Below are 19852 nucleotides of genomic sequence, written 5' to 3'. Positions count from 1 at the left end.
GAGCTACTGTTGCTCAGATTGCTGAAGAATTTCTGATAGAAAGGTGTCAAAATACACAGTTTGTTGTGTTTAGGCAGCAAAACAGGGATCAACACAATTTTAAGCAGGTGGTCATAATGTTATACCTGATTGGTGTAAATCCATTGTCTTGCCTACTTTGTTTTACAGTCTAAAGATTTTCACAGTTTAATAGCAGAGTTAACATGAACTCTTGCCGAGTGCTTTCTTTGCAAATATCCCGCTACTATTTGCATCGCAGGATGTAATGATAACAATTTGTGATCTGCTAGCACATTCCATTCCTGACCTTTAATACCTTTATTATCCCTTCCTTCCCTCTGTAGTTTTTTCTTCCCAATCTGAGCCAGAACTTAGTGATGCTATTCTAAATTATTAACATCAGTATATGATTTCTTTCAATCCATTATTTATTACTAAAAGATTGTCAGTTAGATCTCATGGTTAAGATCAGCCACAAGAGCATATGTTTATATGAAAAGGTCAAAGCAGTCATCCATTCATTTAAGGGCAAAGGTGGACTGCATGAGATTAGATCTCTGTATGATTATCTCTCTGGAAGAGCGTTCTTTTTCCGAAAACAGAAAATCTTGTGCTTCATTCACACAATCACTGTACTAGTGATAAGATGCCACACTACTAATGGCTGCCTAATGATTAACATCTCTTATCCATTTTCTTGCCGCTAAAATGAAACGTCTTGGAGGGAGATTCGGCGTCTGTGTATAAAATTCAGCAGTGTATATATGCCTCATATTATACAAGATGAAGAAGCAGTGTAATGGAGTCTTGTGCAGGTAAACCTCACTCCCCTGATCTCAAGAGGATCATTAGTGACTGATGCTAATGGTTGCAGTCTTTAGCCTCCTTGTTAGTGTGCCCGCCTCCCTTGCCAGAGACCAGGATTTGAGACCAGCTCGGCGCGGGTGCGAGTAGGACTCGATGGGGTTACATTGGTGCCGTGAGGTTTAGGGGGGTGAGTGGTACACTGGCCTCTGTTACAGTAGCAGTGTGTGATCTTTGCCACAGGTCACGTGAGCTCTACTGTCTTCACTCCCATTGGGTTAGGGTTAACTTTGTCACATCACTGGACACGCCCACATCTTGTCACCAATGGTCGCTGCCGCTTATATCACAGGAAGTGACAGCTCTCATGATCGACTTATGAGTCGCTGTATGTGTGAATATAGCATTAGACAGTGATGACATGTTACCCATTAGAGATTATGGTATTCCTAGATATAGAAATACTAGATTGTATAAGCAAAGCAGCTTTCCTTATACAGAATTTTTCTTCTATAAGCTTCTTAATGTTTTGTACTACTGCAGATACCATATATGGCCAAAACTTTGTAGACACCTGATCAGTGACATTCCGGATTTAGTGCCACTTGGCTGCTGTAATAAAGCCTTTTCTGGCAAGGCCTTCCACTAGATTTCAGAGCGTGGCTGTTGGGATTATTGTTCCTTCAGCCACAAGAGCATTAGTGAGGTCTCAAGCACTGATGTTGGGTGAGGAAGCCTGAGAAGCAGTCAGTGTTCCAGTTCATCCCAAAGTTGTTCAGCAGGGTTGAGGTCAGGCCTCTGTGCAGGACACTTGACTTCTTCCACAACCAACCTTGACAAAGCAAAGTCTTCCTGGACCTTGATTTATAGAATCTGGAACATGCAGGAACATTTCTGGGGCTCTTAGTAGCAGTGAAGGGAAAAACGCTATAGCATACAAAAACATCCTGTACAGTTTTGTGCTTCTCACTGTGGGTGTGATAGTCAGGTTCTCACAAAACTTTGGCCATATAGTGTGTATGTAACAATAACAATGCAGTATGTGCAGCAGTCATGTATGCACATACTACATACATTTTTCATACCAGATACGGACTCATACTATCACTCACACTAAACAGTCTTTCAGGGGCAGTGCTGGCTCAAGTGGATAAGGCTCTAGGAAGATCAAGCCCCAGGACCATCATGTTCCACTGCTGGGCAAATGAGCAAGGCCCTTAACCCTCTCCTTAACCTACTCCAGGGGTGCTGTATCATAGCTGCCCCTGCACTCTGCCCCCGACTTCTTCAGCTGGGATATGTGAAGAAAAGAATTTCACTGTGCTGTAATGTATGTGTGGCGATAATAAAGGTTCCTTGCCCTCAGTTAAGCAGTATTTCATGAAAATCTTACCTGGATATTCCAGTTATTTTGTCTGCATCCAAACCACCCTATGTGTCTAAAATCATGTAATGTGTCTGACTTGTAGCATGTTCATTTCATTTCATTGTCTGTACCGCTTATCAGATCTATCCTCAGGTCACGGGCAGCCTGTGCCTATCTCAGGTGTCATCAAGGCAGGATACACCCTGGACGGACTGCCAGCCCATCACAGGGCACACACACACACTCATTCACTCACGCAATCACACGCAACTTAGCAAGACTCCAATCAATTTAGAGACTCCAATCAGCCTAATAGCATGTCTTTGGACTGTGGGAGGAAACCGGAGCACCTGGAGGAAACTTGTAGCATGTTCTTCAGCTAAAATGTCAAAATCATCCTATTATAACATGATAAATGAGGGACATCTATACATTATCCAAATAATAATTTTGATTTCCAGTAGAAAGCAGTGGAAACATACGAATACAGGAATTACATGCAAACTCTACACACAGCTCAGGATCAAACCCAGGACCCTGAAGCTATGAGGCAGTAACCCTAACTTCTCAAGCTGATATGAAAGTTCTGCCATTTAATAAGCATTAACAGTAGATCCAAGCAATAATGGGTGAATATGGGTCATCTTTAGAGAACGCTGGTTATGAATATGTGAAATATTGATGCTTATTAGGACAACATCTTTAATATGTAGTCAATTTTATGAAAATTTGCTGTGTTTATACAGTATTAGAATATGCTGATTGATGACTTTGGAACATTTTTTCCCCCAAGTTAATTTTTTTTTTTTTTTTTTTTAATTCATGATGTTATGTATTAGTATGCCACAAAAAGTGTCATCGAGGATGAAAGTAGTGCTCAGTATTTTGCTTTATTAATGGTAGAGAAAGCATAGAGATATTGGAAATTTAAAATTCTTTCCCAGTATCTCTGTGTCTGTGTCTTGTGTGAGATTAAATGTTTCTATGTACAATAATCCACTTTAAAGAGATATAAAGTGGATATTTGGTGTGACATGCCTTCACCTTTAAAAAGAAATCAGACCTTCTGTACTGTTATAAGAAACATTTTTGTTACTGTTTTTTAACATTTTATTATGGTTGGAAAAGTAATGTTTTGGAAATATTTGTGTGTGTGTGTGTGTGTGTATGCACTTGTGTGTGTGCATGTGCGTTGTGAGTTTTGACCTAATGGGGACATGTGGCTGGTCCCCATTTGTGTGTGTGTGTGTTGCGAGTTTTGACCTTATGTGTGTGTGTGTATGTGTGTTGCAAGTTTTCACCTTATGGGGACATGTAGCTGGCCCCATTTGTGTGTGTGTGTTAGTGTGTGTTGCGAATTTTTCACCTTATGGGGACATGTGGCTGGCCCCATTTGTGTGTGTGTGTGTGTGTGTTAGTGTGTGTTGCGAATTTTTCACCTTATGGGGACATGTGGCTGGCCCCATTTGTGTGTGTGTGTGTTAGTGTGTGTTGCGAGTTTTCACCTTATGGGGACATGTGGCTGGCCCCATTTGTGTGTGTGCGTGTGTGTGTGTGTGTTAGTGTGTGTTGCGAGTTTTCACCTTATGGGGACATGTGGCTGGCCCCATTTGTGTGTGTGTGTTAGTGTGTGTTGCGAGTTTTCACCTTATGGGGACATGTGGCTGGCCCCATTTGTGTGTGTGCGTGTGTGTGTGTGTGTTAGTGTGTGTTGCGAGTTTTCACCTTATGGGGACATGTGGCTGGCCCCATTTGTGTGTGTGTGTTAGTGTGTGTTGCGAATTTTTCACCTTATGGGGACATGTGGCTGGCCCCATTTGTGTGTGTGTGTTAGTGTGTGTTGCGAGTTTTCACCTTATGGGGACATGTGGCTGGCCCCATTTGTGTGTGTGCGTGTGTGTGTGTGTGTTAGTGTGTGTTGCGAGTTTTCACCTTATGGGGACATGTGGCTGGCCCCATTTGTGTGTGTGTGTGTTAGTGTGTGTTGCGAATTTTTCACCTTATGGGGACATGTGGCTGGCCCCATTTGTGTGTGTGTGTTAGTGTGTGTTGCGAGTTTTCACCTTATGGGGACATGTGGCTGGCCCCATTTTTGTGTGTGTGTGTGTTGCAAGTTTTCATCTTATGGGGACATGTGGCTGGCAGTAGTGAGGACCCTGAATGTCCACAGAGTGCTAGGGATTTCTGAGAATTCTTACCTTATGGGAACATATGAGTGTGTGTGTGTGTGTGTTTTGCGAGTTTTCACCTTATGGGGACATGTGGCTGGTCCCCATTCATGTGTGTGTGTGTAGATTATTTTATCTTAGTGAGGACCCTGAATATTCACATAGTGATAGGGATTTCTGAGAATGTTTACCTTATGGGAACATATGAGTGTGTGTGTGTGTGTTTTGCGAGTTTTCACCTTATGGGGACATGTGGCTGGTCCCCATTCATGTGTGTGTGTGTGTGTGTGTGTAGATTATTTTATCTTAGTGAGGACCCTGAATATTCACATAGTGATAGGGATTTCTGAGAATGTTTACCTTATGGGAACATGTGTGTGTGTGTGTGTGTGTGTTTGATGTGTGTGGGTGTGGGTGGGTGTAGGTTATTATCTTAGTGAGGATTGTGTGCAGTCGTGTATATGCTTCCCTGTGCGCTTATGCAATGGAATACAGGTAAAATAACATTAAACACTGCGTGGATCCTTGATAGAGGAAACACCGTGATGTGCAGTCTCGTGACGTTTTTTCAGAACACCCCTCCCCTATACCCCTCCCCTATACCCCCCCCCCCGTCTCTCTCTCTCACTCACTCACACACACACACACACGCCCGCGCGCTGTCACACACATTTATCTCCCTTTTCTGCGCGTGAAGCGGGATCTCCTGCGCAAAACGCGCTTCCCATGCCAGCTATGCAAACACCTCCAAGCCAGTGAGAGAAGGAGATTTTCATCAGAACGGTGAGTCTTTCTCACATGCCAAGTTCTTTTATTCACTGACTACTAAATGGAAAAAGGACCTTGTGCTGTCCATCACATGGCATAAAAATATGCGTTTACGCGCGCGCATGTCTACTAACTAACATGATGAATAGAAGTGTGTTGGAGGAAATGTGACAAGACGGATGTTTTAGAGAGAGAGAGAGAGAGAGAGAGAGAGAGAGAAACTGCAGCAGAGATAGAAACAGCTGCTCTGGTGTGACGGAGAAAAGTATTGAGGCAATGCTCAGGATGATGTCCACAGATTCACCAAATGTGTTCTTTTCAAATCTTCATCCACAGTTTTTCTCTCTTTTAGCTGTGATTGCATGTTAAAGCTTTTAATTAAAACCTTGTGTGATCATAATAGATTCATCTCTATGCACCAGTATGCATTATATCTGATGTACTGAGTGTACACTGCAGTGATAAACTCTTGTAGTCATGGCATTATCCTGTGTGATTTACTTTCCTAATTTGCTTAAATCACCCATGCTGCATTGTGTGTGTGTGTGTGTGTGTGTGTGTGTGTGCGCGCGCGTGTTTATATAGTAGTGGGGACAGAGTGTGCCAACAAGGATAGGAATATCTGACAGTGCTGACCTTGTGGAGTGAAAAACCAACCTAGCAGACAGGCTTTACCTTTATGCACTGACTTAAAGACTTCACAGTTCTCTCTCTCTCTCTCTCTCTCTCTTTCTCTCTCTCTTTTTTTTTTTTACACACACACACACACTATCACGTTTGTCTTCCTATCCTTTTGAGGACCTCTTATTGATATCTCACAATGCCTCTACACCTAAAGCTAGGTATCTGTCTGGTCCCTACACAAAATCTTTATTTTCTTTTTATTTAAAATGAGGTGCCAGAATGTTTACTTTTGGGTACCGAGGCTAGCGATAGATTTAGGTGTAGGCATTAATAAATTAATATCAATAAGAGGTCCTCAAAAGGATAGTAATGTGATTGTGTATGTGTGTGTGAGAGAGAGAGAGAGAGAGAGAGAGAGAGAGAGAGAGAGAAGTGTGAAGTAGCACAAGTCTTGAAGTCAGTGCATAAAGGTAACACACTCTGCAGTAAATGCACACACACACGCACACACACAGAAAACTACATCGAACATTTCTCATGCATGAACTGTATGTTCATGATGCGGTTTCTGCATCCAATGCAGCTTACACTTCAGCTTCTCTCCAGAAGTATGACGCCTATTAGCAGTGATACATGAATGCCTATAGGATTGGGTCTTATTGATGACTTCTGCTTGGCTCAGTGCCATCGCCATGGTTAAAGTTAGTTCAAAATCCCACGGCTGTTTTTCTGCCCCTTTTTTCCAAAAGCCAGTGCTTAGGATCCTGTACTAATAACCAGAAGGTTGTGAGATCAAATCCCACTGCTATGCCCTCACCTCGACTCTGTGCTCATTTGCATTCTGCCTCCCTTTTCTCACTTTGGAATGAATAAATGAATTATTCAATAAGTGAAAGGACACTATGTTATATCCCGAACACCTGAAGTGCTATTGCATCATGAGTGCATCTGAGGTGGTTTAATAATGATAATTCAATTCCTTTGCATGTTAAATGTATTTGTTTATAAACAGATTATGTAAAATTTCAGCGGGATATATATACACTATATTGCCAAAAGTATTCGCTCACCCATCCAAATAAACAGAATCAGGTGTTCCAATCACTTCCATGGCCACAGGTGTATAAAATCAAGCACCTAGGCATGCAGACTGTTTTTACAAACATTTGTGAAAGAATGGGTCGCTCTCAGGAGCTCAGTGAATTCCAGTGTGGAACTGTGATAGGATGCCACCTGTGCAACAAATCCAGTCGTGAAATTTCCTCGCTCCTAAATATTCCACAGTCAACTGTCAGCTGTATTATAAGAACGTGGAAGTGTTTGGGAACGACAGCAACTCAGCCATGAAGTGGTAGGCCACGTAAACTGACGGAGCGGGGTCAGCGGATGCTGAGGCGCATAGTGCGAAGAGGTCGCCAACTTTCTGCAGAGTCAATCGCTACAGACCTCCAAACTTCATGTGGCCTTCAGATTAGCTCAAGAACAGTGCGCAGAGAGCTTCATGGAATGGGTTTCCATGGCCGAGCAGCTGCATCCAAGCCATACATCACCAAGTGCAATGCAAAGCGTCGGATGCAGTGGTGTAAAGCACGCCGCCACTGGACTCTAGAGCAGAGGAGACGCGTTCTCTGGAGTGACGAATCGCGCTTCTCCATCTGGCAATCTGATGGACGAGTCTGGGTTTGGCGGTTGCCAGGAGAACGGTACTTGTCTGACTGCATTGTGCCAAGTGTAAAGTTTGGTGGAGGGGGGATTATGGTGTGGGGTTGTTTTTCAGGAGCTGGGCTTGGCCCCTTTGTTCCAGTGAAAGGAACTCTGAATGCTTCAGCATACCAAGATATTTTGGACAATTCCATGCTCCCAACTTTGTGGGAACAGTTTGGAGCTGGCCCCTTCCTCTTCCAACATGACTGTGCACCAGTGACCAAAGCAAGGTCCATAAAGACATGGATGACAGAGTCTGGTGTGGATGAACTTGACTGGCCTGCACAGAGTCCTGACTTCAACCCGATAGAAGACCTTTGGGATGAATTAGAGCGGAGACTGAGAGCCAGGCCTTCTCGTCCAACATCAGTGTGTGACCTCACAAATGCGCTTCTGGAAGAATGGTCAAAAATTCCCATAAACACACTCCTAAACCTTGTGGACAGCCTTCCCAGAAGAGTTGAAGCTGTTATAGCTGCAAAGGGTGGACCGACGTCATATTGAACCCTATGGATTAGGAATGGGATGTCACTTTAGTTCATATGCGAGTCAAGGCAGGTGAGCGAATACTTTTGGCAATATAGTGTATATATATGTTAGCTTTGGCAGCATCATATTCCAGTATTTAGTGTCATTTCCTTTCCTTACAGTATACACTTTACATTGGGAACAAACAACAAACCTATCCCTAGAATATGTTGCAGCAGAGGTTATTTTGGGAGGAAAATGTGCCCTACATAGGCAGCCTCTTGGGTAGAGTCTATAATGTGTCTACTATAACAGTTTTGCATGCTGTTTATCATAATTTGTTGTTAATACTTGCATTCAAGGAACAAAAAAATAAATAAAGCAGGTAAGAGTTGTCCTGCTGCTCCTGTGATGCAGATGCTGAATTTCTTTTATTTATTCTTGTAGAGGAAATGACTAAAAAGTGAAAACAACTGCAAAATAATGATAGTGATGCCCTGGCATTACTACTTGTGAAGCTTATGTTGTTGTGTCACTGATACCACAGATTTGTCTCTCCCGTGTAAAACATCATTATTTCTAACTCTTATTAATCACTGGAACTGGAGACTCCTTCTATAACTGTTTAATAAACATTTCCAGTCTAAACATGTCATTACTATAGAAATAGTAATGTGTTAAATCTGTCATTTGTCTTATTGTAAGAGAAAGTTGTGACGTTGTTGTTATAGAAAATTAATCAAAAACTTCTGACCAATCAGGTGTAATGACAGGTAACAACATGTAATAACAGGTTTTCATTATTAACGTCCTAATACAATGCAAGGATTTCTAACATGCATCAGTTCTAACTACTTTGTGACCCTGAGAGACACTTATGTTTAGGGGAACGAGTCTTTCAGTGGCTTGTGTAAGAAAAAAAAAAGTTTTTCAGGATTTGCATTTATTGATTCTGTAGACACTTTTATCCAAAGTGGGTTACAGAATTCACTCTAATCGTAGAGGTGTTAAATGAGCTGTCGGTGCTCTAAGTGCTGCGAGATCAGAAAATAAAGTACAAGATACACTCAGCGGTCACTTCATTACTACACCTAACTTGTACCGACGCTTAATGGCCGGTGTACCAGGCTCGCTGATTACTGACTAGATTATCTGCTCCTATGCACAATATATAGTCATCTCGACCACATCCATCATGAAAGAAGGCCACTGAGAGACCATAGTTGACCAGAAATGCTGCAGTGCATGATATATACACACCATACTGCCATGTCAGGGGGTCACACTGCTACTGCTGTTCCATCATCTACAGAAAATATCATTACTGGTGTTATGATGGTCTGTTTCCATCGATGGGTGAATTGACAGTCACTAACCAGACAGTGCACATACACTGATCAGGCATAACATTCTGACCACTGAGAGTGAATAACACTAATGATCTCCTCATCATGGCACCTGTTAGTGGGTGGGATATATTAGGCAGCAAATGAACATTTTGTCCTCAAAGTTGATGTTAGAAGCAGGAAAAATGGGCAATTTGAGCAAGTTTGACAAAGGGCCAAATTGTGATGGCTAGACGACTGGATCTCCAAAACTGCATCTCTTGTGGGGTGTTCCCGGTCTGCAGTGGTCAGTATCTATCAAAAGTGGTCCAAGGAAGGAACAGTGGTGAACCGGTGACAGGGTCATGGGCGGCCAAGACTCATTGATGCACATGGGTAGCGAAGGCTGGCCCGTGTGATCCGATCCTACAGATGAGCTACCTAATACCAGAGCATCTGTGCTACCACCACCACTGTTCCCTACAGCATCTTCCCTGAGGTGGTCAGAATACTCAACCCCTTTCTACCTCCTGGGCTATTACCTGGGCTAATCCAAACCTCCCAGCAGCCACTGCTCTCCATCTATCACTTCACACCTGCCCTTTGTAACGCTTTTAGTGGACTCTTTTATTAATATGACACTTGCTTTACAATTATGACGCTTTTATTACCACTAACAGTCGAATAACACTTGAACACTCATCAGTTTTCAGGCAGGCAATGGTTCTGTTGCACAGTTGCGATGTGCATTTTTTCTGTGTATTCATTGTATTGTTTGCACTCATTTCACACTGCTGTATATCTACGCTTTATTTAGTCTCCTTTACTGTGTACTGTGCCGCTGTATTGTTGTGTTAAAGCACTGTGTTGTTATGTGTTGGTCCTGAGGATAAGACATTTTATTCCAATGTATGTAGAAGAATGATAATAATCACTTGACCACTCAGTTAAAACTCTAGTGTAGATGTAGGATGTGCAGAAAGATGTGCAGAACTGAGTCACTGATTAGTCAAACTACAAATGTTGTAATAATACACAAGGGAAAAACATGGGGACATAGATCACACCTAGACAGATATAACGTTCAATCAGAGGCGCAGTGCTGTGATCATGGTGGTTCAGGGTGAGTATTAATGCTCAGCTAACCCCAGACGGGATTCTGGGACTTGAGTAAGGTCCACGCTGGGATTTAAGCTCTGGGTATACGTATTTCAACCGGGAGGAGACGGCCGGTGTTGTGGCTACTGCTGCAACAAGTAGGAGCGTAAAGCGCATGCGCGACGGTCTGTAACCGCTACGCACTACAGGAGCGAAGAGCTGCTCGTGCCCGCGGAGACACCTCGCCGGTGATGTGTCGGTCATTTCCGGTTTTCTGAGCATCCAGGACGGACAGCATCGACGGAATTAAAGTTTGTAAGTCAAACATGTCCGCTTTAATGCAGTTTTTCTGATTATTTATGTATGGTTCTGTTTATCGGTACTGTCCGGTGTTGTTGTTGACAGTGGAGTTTACTAAAGCAGCACTGGAGTATTTACTGCTCCTAGTTTAAAGATGTAACGTTTCAAACTCTCTGCCATTCAGATATATTAGTTATTATTATTGGTAATAATAATAATAATAATAATAATAATAATAATAATAATAATAATAAATTATGTTTGCTGATCCTAGACGGGTCAGGGGCTCATATGATTTTGGAAAAACTGCTTATCTACTGTGTGTGTGTGTGTGTGTGTGTGTGAGAGAGAGAGAGAGAGAGAGAGCTTTTGTGTATATGTGTGTGTGTGTGTGTGTGTGAGAGAGAGAGCTTTTGTGTATATGTGTGTGTGAGTGTGTGTGTGTGAGAGAGAGAGAGAGAGAGAGAGAGAGAGAGAGCTTTTGTGTATATGTGTGTGTGTGTGTGTGTGTGTGAGAGAGAGAGAGAGAGAGAGAGCTTTTGTGTGTATGTGTGAGTGTGTGTGTGTGTGAGAGAGAGAGAGAGAGAGAGAGAGAGAGAGCTTTTGTGTATGTGTGTGTGTGTGTGTGAGAGAGAGAGAGAGAGAGAGAGAGAGAGAGAGCTTTTGTGTGTATGTATGTGTGTGTGTGTGAGAGAGAGAGAGAGAGAGCTTTTGTGTATATGTGTGTGTGTGTGAGAGAGAGAGAGAGAGAGAGAGAGAGAGCTTTTGTGTGTATGTGTGTGTGTGTGTGAGAGAGAGAGAGAGAGAGAGAGAGAGAGAGCTTTTGTGTATATGTGTGTGTGTGTGTGTGAGAGAGAGAGAGAGAGAGAGCTTTTGTGTGTATGTGTGTGTGTGTGTGTGAGAGAGAGAGAGAGAGAGAGCTTTTGTGTATATGTGTGTGTGTGTGTGTGAGAGAGAGAGCTTTTGTGTGTATGTGTGTGTGTGTGTGTGTGTGTGTGAGAGAGAGAGAGAGAGAGAGAGAGAGCTTTTGTGTATATGTGTGTGTGTGTGTGTGAGAGAGAGAGAGAGCTTTTGTGTGTATGTGTGTGTGTGTGTGTGAGAGAGAGAGAGAGAGAGAGAGAGAGAGAGAGAGCTTTTGTGTATATGTGTGTGTGTGTGTGTGTGAGAGAGAGAGAGAGAGAGCTTTTGTGTGTATGTGTGTGTGTGTGTGTGTAGTTTATTTTACTTAGTGAGGACCCTGAATGTCCACACAATGATAGGGATTTCTGAGAATTCTTACCTTTTAGGAACATTTGACTGGTCCGTATGCTTTGTGTGTGTGTGTGTGTGTATGGTTACGATGTGTAATTGTAGTTTATTGTAAATTTGTGAGGATAGAGTTCCTAATATTACAGTACATGGATATGTGCCTTTTTAAGTGTGTGTGTGTGTGTGTGTACAGGTACGATGTGTAGTTGTAGGTCATTGTAACTTTGTGAGGACAGTGTCTCTGCTGTTACATGGATATGTGCCTTTTTAAGTGTGTGTGTGTGTGTGTGTACAGTTACGATGTGTAGTTGTAGGTCATTGTAACTTTGTGAGGACAGTGTCTCTGCTGTTACATGGATATGTGCCTTTTTAAGTGTGTGTGTGTGTGTGTGGTCTGGGTGGGTGTAGGTTATTGTCTTAACGAGGACCCTGAATGTTCCTACAGTGATAGGAATTTCTGAGAGTTTTGAGCTTAAGGGGACATTTGGCTGGTCTGTATATGTTCTTAAGTGTGTGTGTGTGTGTGTGTGTACTTTTAGAAAGAGGAATGTATTGGGTGGGTCAAGGCGAGAATGAATGAACTACAGTGCCTTCTCCACAGGGATTGATTGTCTCTGTTTCCGTGTGCCCAATGTACAGATCAGATTTTTCATCTTTTTTGTCTCTAACGCACCTGATTTGATATCAGTTAGATTTAGCAGAGAAGAGAAATCTCCCAGTACCTGATTTACAATTGAGTTGCCGCTGTGCAGTATCTCTGTGCATGTCCATATATCCAGACACATTAATATTACATTAGTTAATAAAAGACATAGTGCATATCAGATGCTACACAAAGGAATCCAAAGATTAGTGTAGCCTACTTGAATTAAAAGCTCTTCTTGTGACTCCTTGTATTGTTGCATTGAAAATAGCTCAGAATGAGACCCAGGAAACTTACAGAATTTATCCACAAACTTTGTATTGCATGCCTCGTTATCTTATAATAGGTTTTTTTTGTACTTCACTGCATTATAGCGTTATCATGATCAGGTGTGTCTCAGGGCTGTAAGATCAGCACATGCTTGTGAGGTGACCTTTGCTCTGTGTACATTTGATTTTATTACAGCAGAACAGTGAAGACTCCCTGCTTGTTTTATTGGAAATCTGATTGTTTAAGGATACTTTTTCACATTTATTTTTGCTGAAAATTAGGACGTTTCATCTTAAACCTAAGAGAATTGCTGTCTTTCCGAACTCCTGTATGCCAGACATCACCCAGTGTATGTTTTTGCTTTCTCAGTTGACAACTTCGGTATTAGTCCTTTAGCGGATTTGACTGACCTCTGGCCTCGACAAGGATTGAGGTTGTTTGAGCTGAGGACAGTCAGGAGTAAACGCCATCGACCTTCGCTTTCACATGATGTAATGTTCCATTAGATAATGAGGTGTGAGAAGATCCTGGCTTCATTTTAACCTTAAGGTGTTCCTTGAGTCTCCTGCTAAGAGCCAGAGAACACACACAAAAAAAAGTTATTCAATCTGATCTAGTATTTGATTTATAATACTGTAATATCTATTTCACCTTCTTCTTTTTCTATTATTAAGCAATACCTATTTTCACAGCTTATATTTATTCACAGATATTTTAGATTTTATACAGATATTTACTTGCTCAAGAGCCCAGCAGTGGCACCCCTGGGATTCGAACTCACAACATTCTGATTGTTAGTCCAACACCACATCACACTATATGTCTATAAGCACTATATGTGCTTTCTGAACATCCTATTGTAGATATATTTTTCCTCTTTTCCTCTGAGAAGGCTTTTCACTACAGTTTGGATCATGGTTCTGGACATTTCTGCCCATTCAATGACAAGAGCATTAGTGAGGTCAGATACTGAGAGGTCCTGGGGTGCAGTCAGCGTTCCAGTTCATCCCAGAAGTCTTCATTGGGGTTGAAGTCAGGGCTCTGTGCAGGCCACTCGAGTTCTTTCATACCAACCTTGGCATACCATTTTATCATGGAGCTTGATTTGCACACAAGGGCATAGTCATGCTGGAAGAAGTTTCAGTGAGGGGAAGTTAACATCCTATACTATTAAATGTCAACAGTTTAAAGAGGACTGACATGTGACTGGGCTGTCACATAAGGTCTCCACAGACTTTGAGCTGTATATTTTAAAGCTTTTCTAGTTTCACTCTTTTTCCCTACAGTGTATGGGTTAAAGAGCTAAACATATTTCCATGCCAGTTCTTGGTTAAGTAAAGTTTGTAGTGTGAGTAAGTGTGTAGGCAGGATGGCTGCCGCATAGATCCTACGTATTTAAGAGATAAACACTTCTAAATCGCATGATGCATTACCAAGAGAAATGGTGGAGGCGTTGTTGTAGGGTGTGACGTCAGGTAGCAGTCAAGATATTCCAGTGCATGACTGTGTGAACTATGTTTCTCACACAGCAGCTGTGTATATTCACACACACTAGTTCTGGTTTTCTGAGATTCATGCACCATTACTGGCACTCATTATATTATTTCTGATATAACAAATGGTAGCTCTGATGAGCGAGGAATCCATTCAGGCGCCAGTATTCTTCACTACGCAAGCAAACACAGGGGTTTTACTTTATTATTAAGTTATTACAAATTTCTTACACTGTAATATCTCATCCCTGACATTCCTGTAGATGGGAATGAGTGTCACGTGCGATTTTAACCTTATAATAATGAATTATGTTTCTTTTTTTCTTTAATACTGAGCTGAACTGCTAATTGTAGGCTCTGTTTGTTTGAGCTGATACAGAGAGTGATTCTTAAGCATCTGATAGAGTTTAAGCATCAAAGATTCATTACAAATAAACAATATTTGAGTTTTTGAGTTTATAACAGTATTTTGAGTTTCTGTAGGTTTAATAGACACAGCTGTATTTGTGGTGGATTATAGCAGGCATCACAAAGCTTCTAACACCGTGGCCTCGAGTGATTATAGTGCTTCCTGTAGTGATGTTTATCGATGTGGAATGTGATCTTATGTTATCATTAACTTGATAAAGTATGCCGTGATCTGCTTTTCGGAGCATATCGTGGTTATCCGTAGTACATTTCGAAAGCCAGCTACATTTTTGAGCTCGGTAATAAAACAGCGTCTAGGAGATTTCCATCACGGGGATTTTGTATGAAAGCTTGTTTAGACTTAGTAGTGTGTGAGTGGGTGTGTGATTGTGTCCTGTGATTGATTGGCACCCGGTCCAGGCTGTGTGTTCACTGAGATTCTTTATAGGATAAACAGTACAGGAAATAGATGGACTTTTCAAATTTACTTTATGTGGAATGGTGGCTGATTGATGGAAGGTAAAAATTTTTCCATTCCCCCTCTCCCATTTGAAAGTGTCACCTAACAAATCCTACATTTTTCTCATTATCTGTCTATCTCTTATTGTCTTTCTTTTATTCTGTCTATTATTCTTCTACTGTTCTCTCATTGTGTCTTCTCTCTGTCTTTCTATCTACATATATTCTGTAAATCTATTACGTTGTATATCACTGGCTTTCATTATAACTCTACACCTTTCTGTTCTCAAGCCCTCTCTATTGTTCACTAACTGCCTGTTCTCCCTCTCTCTTATTTTCTTTCTCTGTCTCTTCCCTCTAGGTCACCTGCATGATGGACTGACCCCTGTTCTTTTGGTCGTGTATATCCCCTTTCCACTGTGGTGCGTGTGCGACTGAGTGTGTGAGTGACGTGTGCTCCATGGTGACCCATGGGCCGCTCTCCCATCAGCCTGTCCACACTGAAGCTGGGGAGGTTAAAGGTTATCCGTAGGCAGCTGCTTCAGCGCTACGAGCACCAGCCCTTCGTCTCCTGTCTGGCTGGACTCTATGGCTGCCAATGGAGGCGCTATCAGAGGGCCAGAGCCCAACCTGGGGAGTGCTGCTGTAGTAGGGTAAAAACACACAAACCCAAACACACACACTATATATATTGTGGACGTATTTGATAAGATAAATATGATAATTGTGTATTTAGTCCAGGTTTGTCAGGGTCAGATAGCTGTGTTAAGCTCTAACACATATATACATACACACAGATTTTTTAGAAACAGCTTATTTCGAAGCTTTTCTTGCATTTGCTGACTTCACGAACTTTGCATCGATTAGACACTCTGCTGACACAGTCTGCATTTTATAAAAGCGGTTCCTCGCGTCAGACAAACAATTCCGCTCCACTTCAACCCAAAAACATCCGTCTAAATGACAGATTACTTTTAGAGTCCTAACATCTTCTAGGCTGAAAGAGAAAAGCGAGGGACAGAGACAGAGGAGTGATTGCAGGATTGTTAGAGGGATGACTCACAGCGTAAATTACTCCCAGTGCATGTTCTCAGAAGGACACTTCTCTGGATATCTCCTGCCTCACTGATACACACTGTGAATGATTAGGCTGTCATTACTGAAAGCTGTTTCTCTGCGTGTTATTCCTGATGATTATTTCAGTTGGAGTGTGCTAGTTTTATCCTCCTCATCATCACCTTTTTCCTGACACTGGTGTTCCTGTATTTCTGGAGCGAGGCTCAGAATGACTACGATGACTTTGATTGGTAAGTAAAGCCGGGATATTCGATATGCCGGACAAATCACGGGTTTATTTGAAACTCCATGACACTCAGTAAACAAAATTTGAAATCTAATTGGCGATAAAGCTTTCGGGCATTATAGGAAAGAGGAGGAATAAAACAATTTTGGAACGTTGCCATTATAGGAAAATAATAAACTTTGCATCAGCTGCATTTCAAACCCCTATTGTTGATTATTTCCTCATAACACATCTCATCATCTTGTACTCCTTACCTGTACCATTTTCTGAGAATAGCACAAATATTATCATCATTCTAAACAATATTTCCTGCTCCCTGACTCTAAAGTGCTCTTGTTTCTGTAGCTCTGCAGAAAGTTGCAAATAAAGGAAATAGACTGAGCTGATGTTTCCTGATTATAATGTGGAAGTGTAAAATGTTGGACATGCGGATATATTTTGATAAGATGATGAATTGGGCTTGGAATAATTCCTATTCTAAGGGATTCTAAACACCTTAGTGATTAAGGTGTTGGACAGTAAGATGTGAGGTTAAATCCCTCGGCTAAGCTGCTACATCTGGGCCCCCTGAGCAAGGCCCTTTGTGCTTCATTGGGGTAAATTAATAACAAGGGTATCTGTCAAATGCTGTAAATGTATTATATTCTATACATTTTAGTCTGCATACTTTTCACGTGTTATGAAAATATTATTAAAGTCCATGGCAACATGGTTTCCGATCTGTCAGTTCAGAACAAGCAGCATCTACCTGGAAATGTAAATACTTTAGAAAAGCTCAAGTGCTAGGAAAGCATGGTGTTTTCACAGCACTTTTTTTACACACAAGTCGAGGGTCATGAATGTTGTATGGTATGTTGCTGTATTTTGTACACACGTTCAGCAGCGTGCCTCTTGCACAGACCACTGCAAAATAAGGTGAGAGTGCACTTTGTGGTTTGTGTGCACTCCAGTGTTGCTGCATCAGAAACTGTGTATGTGCTAAAGAGTAAATAATATGTGTGTTGACCCTTTAAAAAAGAGGCAATCTGAGTCAATTTTTGTTTTTCTCACCATTTAAAAAGAGTTACTCATTATTACTACACTAAAAAATAAACTGCTAATTCTGAAAAAGGGTTATAAATACTGTGATACAGGTCCAGTCTGCTAGAAATAATTTTTTAATGATATTCTTTGCCATCAGGTTTAACTTTGGGAATATGGGCTTCTGGTTCCCCTGGTCAGTGGTGCTGCTGGTGGTGGCTGCGGCACTTTTCACCTACATCGCCCTCCTGCTGGTGAGACTGTAGAACTGCAGCGCAAAATATAAACTCTGTGGTGTTCAATTTGTGTGTGTTTTTACTTTAATGAGTGTTATTCATTGGCAGGTCTTAGCAGTGTGTCTTCTCTCTGAGGGACAGAGACTTTATCTGCACTGGAGCCACAAAGTAAACACATTTTACCTAAACACATTAAAATATTAATACAGCGTCAATGTTAAATCTCTCAATATTTACACTATATTGCCAAAAGTCTTGGTATGCTGAAGCATTGAGAGTTCCTTTCACTGGAACTAAGGGGCCGAGATCAACACCTGAAAAAGAACACCTGAATTCAATGATTTGGAGGGGTGTCCCAAAACTTTTGGTAATAGAGTGTATGTGCAAGCCTTGATTTGTTGATATCTGTGTTTAACTCTGTGCAGATTGGTATCCTGGTGACCCTGGCCTTCTCCGTCAGTGCCACAGCTGTGCTCTCGGATCTGTGGAGCAAAGAGTGGCAGACCCTCCTCCTGTCCTTTCAGGTTGCTCAGTCTTAACCTGTCATTATCTTAAAACTTCAGCTTATGTCATGTGTCCGACTGAAATGAAACAAGTCCATTACTATAAATAATGATGGTATTTGTACATTTGTCTGTAGGTCACAGCACCTTTTCTGCATGTGGGTGGAGTCTCACTCATGGCTCTCCTGTCCTGGCCAATAGCCTTACACTTCTTTCGAATGAATAAGAAAGGTCAGTGTTGCTAACATTGCTAACTATCACTAACTTCCTGTGACCTTGATGTTGTTTGGATTCATTCCAGAATCTAATCAGTTCATCTCGTGGGTACAAAGATATTTCAGTATAAATCCTACAAACATTCAACTTGATATGTTGTGCTAAAAAGAGTCATGGACATATCAATATAATAATCATATAGACTGCATTGACTTTAGGGGTAAATTAATAATCTGACCTTTTCCAGATCATATCAAGTCTTTGTTATACGATCTTTAATAATATTTTATATTTCTAATGCAGTATTTAATGGATCCAGTTGATGGTAGTGTGTCAGTACTTCCTACTGTTTTTTTAATACCTGCTTTTTCTGGGGGTTTTTGCGTAGCTATATAGTGCAGTGTGGCATGACGCATTAGCTGTCCTTCACAGGCAGAACTTTGCTTTTGTGGCTTTCTCACTTCTCCCTCTCCTCTTTTGTATTCCTCTCACTCTTTCTCTCATCCCTCTGTCTCTGGTTGTCATGGGCACAGCGAGGCTGAGTCATGTCTGGGGCTGTTATTGGGGTCTTGATGAGGGGATGATTAACGAACGAGAGAGAAAAAGCAGTAATGACGAGCGCGAGGGTCACGGCTCGGCTCGCACTCTTTCGCACCGGCCGTGTCAGACGCTCATTCCCGGACACACCAGCTCTATTGTTCGTACAACACACTGACATCTTTCTCTCCCTTCCTCCCTGCCTCTCCCTTACGCAGACATCTTCAGACTACCTCGAGAAATCCAGTCAGCTTTCATTTTAAAAAGCTGCCTTCAGTTTATTTCACTTGTAGAGCGATGTGACTCATTTATTATGAGATTCACAGCCGCAGACATTGCAGGCGTTCCATTATAATACCCATTTCACTTCAATCTAAAGCCTTTAATGCAGTTGATATGCAGAGTCTGATGTCTCGAGTGTCAACAGCTTTATATGCAGCCCGGCTGTTTCAGTATAGCAGAGACATAAACTCGGGTAAAATCTCCTTCTCTTCATTGTGTAATAACCAAATCCGTGCCAGTTCTGAGACTTCTAAATGGATTATACTGCAGCAGTCGGATTATACTGACTTGGGCAATGGTCCATCTATTATATTTATGAGCATTTTTGTTTGCCCGATTAAATCCGCTTTAAGCAGAGACCAGAGAAAGCTCTAGAACAGGTTCCGAGTAAATCAGTTTTTGAGGCATGCTGTAAATGTTGGTTATGATGATTTAGGTGCTTGGTTTACTCCAATCAGGTTGTTTTTAAGCAGCTCATTTTCTGTTTGATTCATTAGCCGTCATAATGCTTTTAAACTACTGTGAGTGAGTATGACAGAAGTTTTTACTATGGCAGTGTTTTGTGATGCCTGGTTGGTGGTCAGTCGAACGTACCGGTCCCCAGTTTTG

General features: G+C 41.7%; 1 protein-coding gene across 3 annotated transcripts in view; it reads left to right on the top strand.

The window, feature by feature from the left end:
* The first annotated feature begins 4965 nt into the window (after window positions 1-4965).
* Window positions 4966-19852, top strand: part of gdpd4a (glycerophosphodiester phosphodiesterase domain containing 4a) — a 28672-nt gene continuing 13785 nt past the window's right edge. For 2 of the 3 annotated variants that reach the window (XM_058387316.1, XM_058387314.1), the window contains exons 1-7: window positions 4966-5121; window positions 15508-15799; window positions 16350-16453; window positions 17630-17723; window positions 17814-17873; window positions 18131-18229; window positions 18346-18439. In XM_058387316.1, coding sequence (XP_058243299.1) covers window positions 15617-15799; window positions 16350-16453; window positions 17630-17723; window positions 17814-17873; window positions 18131-18229; window positions 18346-18439 — 634 coding nt within the window. In that variant the 5' untranslated portion in view covers window positions 4966-5121; window positions 15508-15616. Of the gene's footprint in view, window positions 5122-10484; window positions 10641-15507; window positions 15800-16349; window positions 16454-17629; window positions 17724-17813; window positions 17874-18130; window positions 18230-18345; window positions 18440-19852 lie in introns of those variants that run through there. The other variant, XM_058387315.1, reaches the window with a different exon arrangement.

This window comes from Hemibagrus wyckioides, linkage group LG04, assembly GCF_019097595.1.
Source record: "Hemibagrus wyckioides isolate EC202008001 linkage group LG04, SWU_Hwy_1.0, whole genome shotgun sequence".
Classification (NCBI taxonomy): domain Eukaryota; kingdom Metazoa; phylum Chordata; class Actinopteri; order Siluriformes; family Bagridae; genus Hemibagrus; species Hemibagrus wyckioides.
This window is presented reverse-complemented; position numbering and strand designations above follow the sequence as displayed.